At 57.5% G+C, this 13,274-nt stretch overlaps 1 protein-coding gene across 12 annotated transcripts in view; it reads right to left on the reverse strand.

Moving 5' to 3' along the window:
- Positions 1-13,274, reverse strand: part of RPH3AL (rabphilin 3A like (without C2 domains)) — a 184,650-nt gene that overhangs the window by 46,032 nt on the left and 125,344 nt on the right. For all 12 annotated transcript variants that reach the window (XM_073023845.1, XM_073023844.1, XM_073023838.1 and 9 more), the window contains one exon: positions 5,940-6,114. In XM_073023845.1, coding sequence (XP_072879946.1) covers positions 5,940-6,114 — 175 coding nt within the window. The remainder of the gene's footprint in view (positions 1-5,939; positions 6,115-13,274) is intronic.

Raw genomic sequence — 13,274 nt, forward strand, 5'->3', positions numbered from 1 at the left:
AAGCCCGTCCCTTTTGCCTGCACAGACAGAAGGCAAATGGTACCCAGACCTCAGCTGAGCCTGGCAGAATGGCAGCTGCCTGAGAAGACCAAGGCCGACTGTTAGCGTCTCTCCCAGCGGGACCCACCTCGGGCTCGGGCAGCGCGGCGTCACCCCCTCCCCTCGCCCTGCCTCAGCTGGGATGGATGACATTCACTCCCCAAACGTCTGGCTGGACCAGAGCCACAGACACGACTGTCTATGACATTGTTTGATTGTTTATTTTCTTGACCCAAACAGCGGACCTGCACCAGGGAGATCTGAGTCAGTGGCTTTCGAGGTGCCACACGGGGCCTACAGTGCGGTTCTCAGGTGGTTCAAAGACAACTCCCCCCTTCCTTGTCTCTAAATGGTCCTTTCTGGCGTGTGTGTGTGTGAGAGTGTGTGTGTGTGTGTGTGTGTGTGTCTGTGTTGGCTTCTATTAGCTTTTTATATTTCAAAAATCCCAGGAACTTCCAGCTCCCTGGGACCAGAGAACCCATGCAGGGAGGAAAAGGAACGAGACGGAGAAGGTGCTAATTGAGCGTAAGAGGCCTTCCTGGGCCTACGACCTGGACAGGAAGCTTCGGTTAGTTCATGGCACTTAGTGAGCGTTTATCCCAGCACAGCGGGGGTGCCGAGCGGGTCTGCCGGGATTTCGTTTCGCAGCACGTGCCTGTCCATGTGCAAAGAGGGCGGGGCCAATGCGGAAATGGGGCTGGGTTTTCCAGTGGAGGCTGATCTGAGAGCTGCCTTATCAGCCCCTGCTCTACCACCTGCCTGGAATTCCTCCGTAAGCTTCATTCCCTTGGATTCAGACCTGTAAGACGTGAACGCTGGGAGAGAACAGACTCTGTCCCAGCCCCTCATCCAGTCTACTCGTGGGGGAACCAACACCCAGAGAGGAAAAGGGACTTCCAACGCCAAGACTGTCCAGCCCAGGAGTCCCCCAGAAAACACTTGCCCTGCAGGGGCCGGGACTGTAAACCCTGCTGAAAAAGCCACCGCCATGATCACAGCAACCACTAGGGCAGGGTCAAGGGGTCAGGGTTAGGAGAACAGACACACAGACGTGACCTGCTCAGGCCCCTGCCTTCCACGGGCCAGGTGCGAAGGTCAGAGAGTGACGTGAGCCGGACACGAGGACCCTTCCCATCTGAGAGAAGCATGCCCATTTTTCTTGCAACAGGTGTCCCTGTTGGTCTATCTTCTATTCTCTCTTTTCATAGGGACGTGTAACAAGAACAGTTTCCCTTTCTTCTTAAAAACACTGCAACGGAGACGCTGAAAGGGTGTCAGAGATAACAGGGCCAGGTGGAGACTGCAGCGGGGAGCGGCCACTTACCCTGACCAACCAACTTCCCCTGAGCGGGGAGCGGCCACTGACCCTGACCAACCTCCTGAGTGGGGAGCGGCCACTGACCCTGACCAACCTCCCCCAGCAGGGAGGTATCGGCAGACCTTCTGATTTCCCCAAAAGAAGCCAGAGCTCCATTTTCTAAAACATGAGAATTCTCCACATTTAAACAAGTTGACAATGAGTTTTAAGCAGCGGCCAGATTGAATCGCCGCTCCCCCAGTCTGTGACCCCATAACACAGGCAATGTCTGGTCCCCGAGGACAGACGGCACCTCCTCCCGACACGGAGGCCTTCCTACTCCATTCTGCCTCCTGCAAGCTCCAGCCCCCGGCCCGGTGTGTGCAACACACACTCCCAGCTGCTCTGCAGGCTGTGGGGAATTCACGTACCGTGGCTGGTATGTGCGACAGAAATGGCAAATCCACTGTCTGCTAGCAAAATACTGGGGTGGGGAGTGGGCTGGGGGTGAGGAGAGGGAGGCTGAGCTTTCAAAATGCAAATCTCTCAGGGACAGAGAGAAGGAAGGCGGTACAGCAGCAGCTGGCTCTGGGCAGTGAGCAATCCTGTCTGAAAATAAAACATTGTACGATCCACAACTGCACCTCATTAGGAATGAATGGATCGGCTGGTATAAATAGCACGCCGCGTGAAGAAGTCAGGAAACAGCATATGCGTCTGATGGAAACACGGCAGCCACAGGGCTGCTTATTAGCCGGGGTCGGCGGTGGTTCCGCACTCACAAGAGGGGTCCCAGGTCCGAAGCTTGGTCAGCGGTGGCTCTGCACTCACAAGACGGGTCCCGGGTTCGAAGCCTGGGTCGGCGGTGGCTCCGCACTCACTCACAAGACGGGTCCCGGGTTCGAAGCCTGGGTCGGCGGTGGCTCCGCACTCACAAGACGGGTCCCGGGTTTGAAGCTTGGTCGGCGGTGGCTCCGCACTCACAAGACGGGTCCCAGGTCCGAAGCTCGGATCGGCGGTGGCTCTGCACTCACAGGACGGGTCCCGGGTCCGAAGCCTGGGTCGGCGGTGGCTCCGCACTCACAAGACGGGTCCCGGGTCCAAAGCTCTCATGGGCCACGTGGCTTCCCTGATCTTGGAGCACAGAAGGCCTCGCCCTGCGCCAGCCCTGCTCCCAACCTGGGCATAACTCGACACACAGTGCCGGCCCACGGTGAGCTTCTCATAGCTTCGGACCCGCAGGACCCCCACTCTAATGTCCCGCCTCCGGGCTTGAATGCTCCCACTGACAGGGAGCTCACTCCTCCGTCAGATGCAAACCCCCACTTCTGTGGTTGGACGGCTGTTGATCGAGGAAACCTAAATGTCCCTGCGCTGCCTCAGCTCTGCTCTGGGAAAAGTGGCCTTAGCCAGCCACGCCGTCCGTGATGTCTGACTGTCGAACACTGAAGAGAAATAACTGGGCCAATCGCTTCTTCTCCCAAGTACGGGCGTGGGGGCCTGAGAGCGGGTGGGGCGGGGCAGGTGTTGGCTTGGAGGGTGGGCAGGCTGCAGACTGGGCGTCGGGAGCATGGAGCTGGCACAAGTAGAAGCAGCTCAGCCCCCCGTCTGTCTCCTTGCAGCCTCGCCAGCCTCCGTCTCCCGCCCCGCTTCTGGGAGAACCTTCCTCAGGTCTCTGATCCTCACAACCAAAAACCCCCAACAGTCAGAACAGAAAAAGCCAGTGACGGTGGGGAGCCGAGCGAGAGCTTCACTCCACACGGTTTCTCCCACGGGCGGGGCACGCACGGGATTCGGAAGCCGGGATCCCGGGTCCTCTCGGCACAGCCTGGCCGCCCACAGGACCCTGGCCAGGCTTCCCCTCCTCATCCGTCATGAACAGTCGATTCCACCGTCTGTAGCTGCCCTGGAGGCTGCTCTGAGCATCGGCTGGGCTAACGGCCGTGAGTCACAGAGCGCTGGGGCTAGCACAGCTCGGAGGGACTCAGCTTTTCCAGGAAGACAGGTAGAGGGCGTGGGCTGGGGGCGGCAGCTTAGTGGGGGGCTCACCGGGGAAGGGCGGCCCCGGTAAACATCTGTGGCCTGAGCTGAACCAGACTGTCCAATCCACACAGAACCCTCAGGTTTACGTTCACCCCACCACGAAAAGGACCACAGTTCAGGATTTTTAAAACCTGTCTGACACTAAGAGAGACACTGAAGTGATCGTGAAACTCCCGTTTTCCTTGAAATTCCTCATCTGGGACAAATCCAAAGCCTGCAAGAGCTGTTCTGGAAGAGACCGTGAAGGGAACCGTGTGCCACCCTGTTCAAAGCCCCGCAGGAGGCCTGCGCTGCCCTCTGGGGAAGGATGGAGGGTGGGAGGCGGCAGGATTCCTGCACAGAGGCCTGAGGAGGGACAATGACCCAGGCCTCAGCAGAGAAAGGAAAAGGAATTTGCCTCACAGCCGGAGGTGCCTGTACCCCAGCCTGGGAGCTTTTTGGTTCCTCTCTACGGGCGTGGACGTGAGGAGGAAATGGGTATTTACATATTGTTAGCAGAGGCCTCCCCAAATCTGGGCAGGACACGGCCCAGTGACAAGGCTTTCGAAGATACCCCAGGATCCCGGGCCGAGGTCCACATGGTAAAACCTCATGAATCCAGAGGTCCTGGCTCCCACCTGAGAGAAGGACACGTGTCCCAGAAAAACCTCTGAACACGGGCTTCAGGCCCTGGTGTCAGGCACTCAGTCGCAGTTGAGAAAGGCAGACAGAAATGACAGAGCAGGCCAGGTGCGGTGGCTCACACCTGTAGCACCAGAATTTTGGGAGGCTGAGCCGGGCGGATCCCTTGAGCTCAAGAGTTCGAGACCAGCCTGGGCAACGTGGAAGCACCTCATCTCTGCAAATACAAAATCATTAGCAGGTGCGGTAGCACATGGCCAGCTACTGGGGAGGCAGAGGAGGGAGGACTGCTCGAGCCCGGGAAGCCGAGTGTGCAGTTCGCTGAGACTGAGCCGCTGCACTCCAGCCGGGGTGACGGAGTGAAACCCTGTCTTGAAGGGAGGGAGGGAGGGAGGGAAGAAAAGGAAAGAAGGAACTAACTCCCTCTGGGGCAGACCCAGGCCGCGGTGCCGCTGGGTCACAGCTCTGGAGGCCGCTAACTGTCCTCGGCACTGGAGGCGAAGAACGTTCCATCTGAGAATCCAACGTAACGACTCCAGGCAGCCTTGCTGCTCCAGCCACGCCTCTATCGTTCCCTTCTTTACAGTGACGGCTGGAACTGCAGCACCCGTCTTGTGACCATGAGGGAAACGGAAGAATTGCAAAGACGTCTGTCCTGGCGTCGCTGAGCTGCCGAACCGAAGCCGTCACTCCTGCCTCTGAGCTCCGTATTTTATCAGGAAAAGATGTATTCTCGCTACTCAGATATGCCAGGTTGTTGTGGCTACTCTCAAGTCCCAGCCCCAGCAGCGCTCTCTCTGTGCACAGGGTAGGAATCCAGCTCGAAGGAAAGAAGCCTGCAGAGGGGCTGAGCCCAGCTCTAACGGTGTCACAACCCCAGGACCTGCAGCACCGGTGCCACCGTTTACACCTCATGTACCACAGGGGACCGAAGAGACCAGGCCGCACGCAAAAGCTGACTTCACTGCTGTCATATACACGCAACGATGTGCCAGGAAGGGCAGGGCAGAGCACACACTGTTGGGAGGGATCAGGTGGAGGGGGAGAGACACTGCTCAGAGGCGGCTCCTGGGGCCGGGTACCAAGAGGGACTCAGGCCATGCTGTTCCCTGACCCCTCCTGGGGAAAGAAGGGATGCCCTGCTGAGACCCACCAGGGGGGTGCAGGCAAATCCTCAGCCAGAATCAATACCCGGCGTCCAGGGGAGGGAGAGAGCAGCTCGGCCACACACCTGCTGAGAAATCCCTCCTCTCCTCTGAGCACAGGCACACCCGTCTATAAAACACAGTCGTTAAATAACCGCCCTGTCCACCTTCCGAGCCTGTTGTGAGACCAGGAACTTTGAAAATAAAACCACAAACATCAAAGCATCATGAAAACTGCGGAGAGCGGTCCACAACCAGGTGCCACCATCATTGCCAAGTGGGGAGGCCACCTGGGACACACGCACCTTAGTGCAGCCACCAGAACGCCCGCCCAGGGGCACTGGGCACAAAGTCACCTTACTCATTAGGGCCAGGAAACCAGGAGTCCTCCCTTACTGAGACACAAGACAAGTGCCAGGAAGAGAGGGTGAGGGCCTGCCTGGGAAGGATGCAGGCTTCATACTTTGCAAAAAACCTCAATTGACATCCCATTTCTGTGAAGATGCAGAGGGTCGCTCACGGCACCCTCGCCCCCAGATCAGAACTTGTATGTGAAGGTGCCCCCCGTGGGCCCTCCGGCCGCTCTCCTGCACAGAGCGAACATCACCAGCTGGAGGTCCCCGCTGCTCACTCAGGAGAAGGTGTGCAGCCGAGGGCACGACGGGGGACGCATCACCAGAATGAGCCACGTGGATGGAGGGTACGGGGGACCGGCCTTGTGCCCGCGATCTGCCGGGCTGCCTGACGACGCAGACGTTACAGGCTGTCCTGGGAGACAGGCAGAGGGGACTTACCTCTTCCTCGGGCCCACGTGTAGATGCGGCCGGTCTCGGAGCTTCTGGGCTCTCGCTCTGCCAGTTCCACTGGCAAAGGTCGGACGTGGGGGTCATCAGCTCGGCCAGGGGTCTTCAGGGGCAAGATATACTTGGGGAGCCCTTTGTAGAACCAGGCCCCCGACCTCTTCCAGACCTGAGTGGGGGAGAGAGCTGCTTGGGGCACAGGATGCAGAGGAGTCTCCCCTCCTGCTCCTCGCCCAGATGACGGGAGGCAGGACGCGGAGAGCGAGGAGCAGAGTGGGAGTGGGAACGCTGGCTCTGCCCTCCCCGGCTGATGGGCTGGGCTGTCACTCACCTTTCCAGGACTCAGGACAACTAGGAGCTAAGTCCCATGAACCCTCCAAACCTTCTTTCTCTACCTCTTTCTCTCCTTTATTTTAGAGTTGAGGACTTGCTCTGTTGCCCAGGCTGGAGTGCAGTGATGCAGCCTCCACCTCCTGGGCTCATGCAGTCCTCCTGCCTCAGCCTCCTCAGCAGCCGGGACCGCTGCACCTGGGTCTACGCCTGCTTTAAAGACAAGTCCACGTCCTCCTGTTTCTCTCTTGCAGAGCAGGGACCTCCGTACGGGCCCAGCATGTGAGAAGTGTTTGTGAAAACTGACCACTATTGCCGTCTGTATCCTCCACAACGCGGGATCCTAGAGCTTGCCTAGTCAGACCCCTGCCCATCCCCAGGCCTGTCCGGCTCCTGCTGGAAAACTCCTAGTGACAGGAAGCCCACAAGCCACCAGGCACTGCTGAGTTTCCACTAGATCTGCCAGTGACTGGCACTTCCTTCCCGCCAGCCGACCTCCTGGGCACCTTCTCTTGCTGGCCCGAGGCACAGGGCTGCACAGGACGGACCCTCCCAGCCGCGAGGTCCTGCAGACACCTCCCCATCCCCCAGCTCTCCTCGGTGCCACGCCCAGACCCCCAGCTTCTCAAGGACAACACCCGCGGTTCCTCAGCTGTCCCAAGTCCCCTCTCGTCGAGTCACCCCCTCTCGCCATGTTTGTCACCGTCCCTTGGGAGAGGGGCTCAGAAGTGGCCACAAAGCTCCAGGCTTGTTCGGGCTGCCCCCAGGGCACAGCCACTGACTTTCCACCCTCTTTCCTGCCTCAGTTCTGTCCTCCTTGGGTCCTGAGCCTCCCAGGAGCCCCTCTTGACCCCATGTGGTCCCCCAGGAACTCTGAGAGCCAGATGGGTCAGAGGGTGCCCGCTAGGGCCCAAGTAGGTGCAGAGCATCCCTTTATCACTGCCCTGGGGAAGTGGTGAGGAGTCACCCTAAACCTGGCCAGACATCCCCAAAGGCGGGCAGAGCCCCAGGAATCCAAGGTTGCCCACCCTGAACTCAAAAGAGTGGGAGGTGCTCTGGTCTGGGACGCACAAGCCCTTGGGCTCTGAGGGGTCCTTCTGTTCCTCCACCACGCCCGGCTCAGACACCCAGGCTCCCCACTCCTGCTGTCCCTGGAAGCAAGGCTGGATCAATGGCAGCTTCCACACTTGCTGTGTGGCTTTGAGAGAGTTACTTTACCTCTCTGAGCCTAAGTTTCCTTATTGATTAAATTGATTAAATGTGATAGCTTCTGAGAAAGTTGGAAGTGCTCAGCAGAGCACACGGCACCCAGAAGGTGTTCACAAGATGCCACCTGCCCGCCTCCTTCCCGTCCCTTCTGCTCAGGGCTCCAGGGGGGACCAACAGAGGCTGGAGGGAGAGCCGGGCTGGGCCACATCACAGCCCTTGGAAGCTCTTCTCTGAGGCTTCTCAGATGGGACAGCCACTCCAACAGGAGCAGAAAGGACTGCGTCTTAGAGAGAACCACCGACTGGAATTCAGAGCAGCCACTGAGTTCAGGTCCCTAAATTTTTAATGCCTCCTTCAGAAAGCACCACATGCTGTGTAGTCTCTTTTCTGATGAAGGAAATAAATTCAGGGTATTTAGTCAGGAGGTGTGGGAGGCGTGGGAGCCTGTAAACGAACACTTTGCAAAAACCTCAACTGACATGACCCTTCTCAGAGAAGGGCAGGCCAAGGTTCCGAGCTGACGTCCTGAATTTGAATCCCGGGTCCGGCACCCAGCACCGGTGTGATGTGGAAACACTGACCTCTCCAGCCCTCGGTTTCTTCATCGTTAGGCAAACACAGGAGCAAGACTCATCTCACGGGGAGGACTTGAGGATCAGGCCCAAGAATAACCGTGAAGCCTCAAGGGTCAGTGCCAGGCACAGAGCAGCCTCTCCACAGAGGAGAAACCCATGGGCACCACCGCCGCCGCCCCCCTCCTCCCACCTGGCAAACACAAACAGCGTTATCACCGGTGGGCCAATTCCCCAGTAGAAGAATTTAAAACCAGAAGACCAGAGTCCACCTGATTCTGAGACATTGCTTCCCACGCCCCAAACCTCCTCTGCACGTTAATACTGTGGGATATTAACAAGAGCCAGGCCAAAAAACAACAAAAAAGTTTTCTAATCACATACACTTGAAAAGTACTAGGTTAAACCAAGCTCCATTGCTGCAGGACTTCTCAGAGCCTTTACTAGGCTCCATCACTGCAGGAACTCTCAGAGCCTTTACTAGGCTCCACCGCTGCGGGACTTCTCAGAGCCTTTACTAGGCTCCACCGCTGCGGGACTTCTCAGAGCCTTTACTAGGCTCCACCGCTGCGGGACTTCTCAGAGCCTTTACTAGGCTCCACCGCTGCGGGACTTCTCAGAGCCTTTACTAGGCTCCACTGCTGCGGGACTTCTCAGAGCCTTTACTAGGCTCTATCGCTGCAGGAACTCTCAGAGCCTTTACTAGGCTCCATCGCTGCAGGAACTCTCAGAGCCTTTACTAGGCTCCACACTGCGGGACTTCTCAGAGCCTTTACTAGGATCCATGCTGCGGGAACTCTCAGAGCCTTTACTAGGCTCAGGTGCACAGGGTCATCCCAGGGGCAAAAGAACACACCGTGCTCTCTACCCAAAATCTGCCCGGATGGTTCCTAGAGAAACTCGACCGTAGCAATGGGTCTGCATAGACTCCGCACCTAACTGAGCAGCACTGACCGTCCACTCATAGAGTGATGTGCGTCTGCACTGCCAAGTAGGCTGTGGGCACCTCCTTCTGCTCAGAGTACCAGGCACGGACCGCCAAGTCCAGACGAGGTCCCTGGCGTGAATCCCTCACTGGCCTTCCCAGCCGCCCTGTGTGAAGGGCCTGCTTTTTGTGCCAGTCTCCTCCCCCCTTCCCAGAAGCATGTGCTGATTACAGGGTTCAAAGAAGCTTGGTTATTATCTCCACCTTTCAGGTAGGGAAACTGAGGCTCCAACAAGTTCAGCAATTTCCCCAAGGCCAGCACACCGTTCCTGGGCCTCTACTTCACACAGAAGGCCCCAGAGTCTCACCCAACAGTTTACAGATGCAAAGCAGCTGCTCACTAAACTACAGATGAGTGGTGAATAAATCCTCAGGGGGTCGGACATCAGTGTGGACTCTTAGTGTCCTACAGGCAGGACCCCAGAGCAGACGGGACCGCCCGACGGAAGGAAGAAGCAAACACACAGCAGCCACCAAGGCCACCCCGTCTCTGGAGAGCTCCTGTGAGGCTCATTACAGCAGGTGACCAAGTCCGAGAGGCCGCGGGGACCACAGGGGCCGGCAAAGGGCTCGCTGAGCCTCCCACTGATGAGCAAAGGCTCTGCCCATCCTGCCCTGAGCGCGCCGCCTCCCTGTCCTCCGCCGTGGGCTGGGCCGGGGGACACCAATGAAGCAAGCCCTTAAGAGCCATCTGTGGACGGCGAGGCCTGTGCAGGCTTTGAACCACACACCGCACTGTCTCCCCCACCCGCCACGGAAGCTTTCTCTTTCTTATTTTTATTTTGAGACCGGGTCTTGCTCTGTCACCCAGGCTGGAGTGCAGTGGTGCGATCGGCTCGCTGCAGCCTTCCCCGCCCCAGGCTCAGGGGATCCTCCCACCTCACCCTCCTGAGGAGCTGGGACTGTAGGTGGTGCGCACCAACACACCCAGCTAACTTTGTATTTTTTGTAGAGATGGGGTTTTACCATGTTGCTCAGGCTGGTCTCAGACTCCTGGGCTCAAGCAATCTGCCCGCCTCAGCCTCCCAAAGTGCTGGGATTACAAGCATGAGCCTCTCCCTTTTTTTATCTTCCTGAAAAATACATACCTAGCACACACAATGAACACAATAACAAAAAAGCAAAATGAAACTAGGCCACCTATTACATCGCCGCACACAGACAGCCCTGCGGAGCGTGGCGGTGGGAAGTTCCTCACACCCTGGCTGGGCAAACTGTTTGTTTGTTTGAAAACTGGGCTAATGTAGACGCAACCTGTTCCCGCCCCTCAACACCTGACGACACATCACGCCGTCGCTCCGGATTCATAATTTCTCCATCATCATTTCTCATTGTTCCACAGTTTGGATTCATTAAACTTAATTAATCCAGTGCCCCACCGAGGGACACGCGTTTTCAATCTCATCCCTCACCCGTACCCACCGCGGGCGTCACCCGTACGCACCGCGTCCCTCACCCCGTACCCACCGTGTCCCTCACCCCGTACCCACATCCCTCACCCCATACCCACATCCCTCACCCCGTACCCACCGCTGCCATCACCCGTACCCACCGCATCGGGCCAGTTGTCGGTTATTGCCTTAGTAGGAAACGTGGGATGATTTTGCCCTTTTCCAAAATGCTTGGGACAGAAGTGCTTCCAATTTTGACTTTTTTCGAATTTTAGAATAATTGCATTATATTTAACCAGTTCAGCATCCGAAATCTGAAATGCTCCAATGAGCATTTCTTGAAGCATCATACACTCAGAGTTTTAGATTTTGGAGCATTTCAGCTTTGGGTTTTCTGATTAATGATACTCAGCCTGTGTTCCACAGAGCGGGACGGCAGGGTCGAGAACTGTGTGTGTTCGGATGATGACACAGAGTCAGGCCACCCTCCAGGAGGAAACGCCACGTTCCCAGGAGGCCCCAGTGAGTGTTTTCAGGGTGGGGACCTCAGCGTACATTCCCTGGTGGAATCCAAGGCCTTCTCTGTGGACCCCGATGGGGGGCGGTTCCCACGGAACCACGGTGGGCCTGGGGAGAGGTGTCCGTCAGGACGTGAGGTCACCGGAGTGACGGCGCAGGGCGAACAACGGAGCTGCCCTACCACCTCTAGGACAGGCCTCGGGGCTGAGAGCGCTGCCCCCACCTCACGCCCAGCCAGTCAAGGCTCTGTTTAATGGGGAGCCGGCAGGTTGATGCTCAGGGTGATGTGGCAACGTGGCCGAGCCATCTCTGTCGTGAGGCATCAGGGGAAAGGACTAAGAAGCCCCAGAGCTGCATTCCCGCACACTGTAACCTCCCGTAACCTCATCGGTGCCAGCGAGTCCTCACCTCACGGCCTTCTGGGCTTCTCCTTTGTAGCCATGGACCACGGGTTTGGCCTCTGGGTGTGCATGGTCCTTTTTAAAAACATTTTAAATGTTTTCATTGTGTTAAAATATTCATAACACAAAACGTATCACCCTAAGTGCAATCGTCTCCAGAACTCTTCATCTTGCAAAACTGAAACTCTGTAACCACTAAGCAGTAGCTCTCCGCCGCCCTGGCCCCGGCCACCCCAGTCTGCTGTCTGACCCTAGGAATATGACTATTCTATGTTCGTCCTATAAGGCGAGCTGCCCGGTGTCTGTCCTTGTCTGTCCCTAGGAATATGACTACTCTATGCATGTCCTATAAGGCGAGCTGCACGGTGTCTGTCCTTCTTTGCTGCTTATTTCACTCGGCATCACTTCTTCAGGGTTCACGCATGCGGGAGCCTATATCAGAATGTCCTTCCTTCCCGAGACTGAGCAACGTTCCCCTGCGCGGATAGATCACATTTTGTCATCGGCTGACAGGTGCGTGGGATGCTTCCACCTGTTGGCTGGTCCTTCTGTTGTCATCTGTCCCCCCACCAGGCCCCACCAAGCAGGAGGAAGCATCACAGCCGTCTTGCTCACCACCGTCTTCAAGCTCCTAGCACACGCCTGACACATCGTAGGTGTTCAGTAAACGCTGGCTGAATGGCTGTGTTGGCAGCTGTGCGTCGTTTGCTGCACCACGTCTCAACCTACAGTCTGCCACCTTCCTGGGGAAGAGGCCTGGGGGTTTCACCCAAGCTCCTGTAATTAAGCAAATGGACTTCCCATTTCAGATTAAGAGGGATAGAGAGGAAGGGCTTGAGGGGGTGTGCGGGTGCAGAGGAAAGCCCAGTGAGCCTCCCTGACTGCCCAGGGTGCTCCCAGCCTCTCCTCCCTCACTGCCTGGCCTCCCCTGGCATATCCGAGCCCCCAGCCCGTGCCTCAGCCCTGCCTCCTGCTGCAACAGTCCGTCTCCCATCCCCACTCGACAATCACTGCTCAGCGAAGTTCTTTTGGAAGACAGATAAAGATCACACGACCCCAAGCATCAGGCTGAACTGCCACTGGTGCTCAGCCATTTGGGGGTAGTCAACCTTTTTTTCTGATACAGAGTCTCACTCTGTTGCCCAGGCTGGAGTGCAGTGGCACGATCATGGCTCACTGCAGCCTTGACACTCTGGGCTCAGGGAATCCTCCCACCTCAGCCTCCCGAGTAGCTCAGACCACAGGAACACGCCACCACGGCCGGCTAAGTCAATCATTTTTGAACTACAAAAAAAGCCCATCGACTGCGTAGGATTCACCCTGATATCTATGCCCAGCAGGGGCAAGGACCCCACAGGCCGGGCAGGCCACATTCCTCCCTGGGGATCTGTGGGCAGGTCCATGAGCACCCGACGGATCAGCCATTCCTTGTGAGTCCATCGTAACGGGGCCTCTGCCCCCACTCTCTCGTGCTATCGCTGGAGTCCAGGTGGAAGGTCTGAGGACTCACCCTGACCACCCAGCGTGGCCGGTGATCTGGACCAGCATGAGGAGCAGCAGTTCCTAAGTCCTAGCCTCGGGGACCGGAGCACACAGGTGTATCAGCCAGCACGGGAGGTGCACCCATGCGGACGTGCACAAAACACACTGTCAGTATTTTGGAACATGCCTTCCGCATGGGAGAGCAGGTCTGGTGAGGTGAGGTGCAAACGACCCCAGCTGGGCTGAGCTCTGAGCTGCAACCCCCACCCCCAGGCCAATCTATGCACACCCACAGGCCTTCTCTCTCCTCGCTGCCCGCCCCCACTCTGGAAAACACGCCACGGTAGCCTTAATCACGTGACTTCTGCTCTGTGCATCTGGGCCCCTCACCCGCTGTCTGGCATCCACATCTGCCCCTCCCCAACCCGCTCCCCACAGGG

Source organism: Chlorocebus sabaeus, chromosome 16 (assembly GCF_047675955.1).
Source record: "Chlorocebus sabaeus isolate Y175 chromosome 16, mChlSab1.0.hap1, whole genome shotgun sequence".
Lineage (NCBI taxonomy): Eukaryota > Metazoa > Chordata > Mammalia > Primates > Cercopithecidae > Chlorocebus > Chlorocebus sabaeus.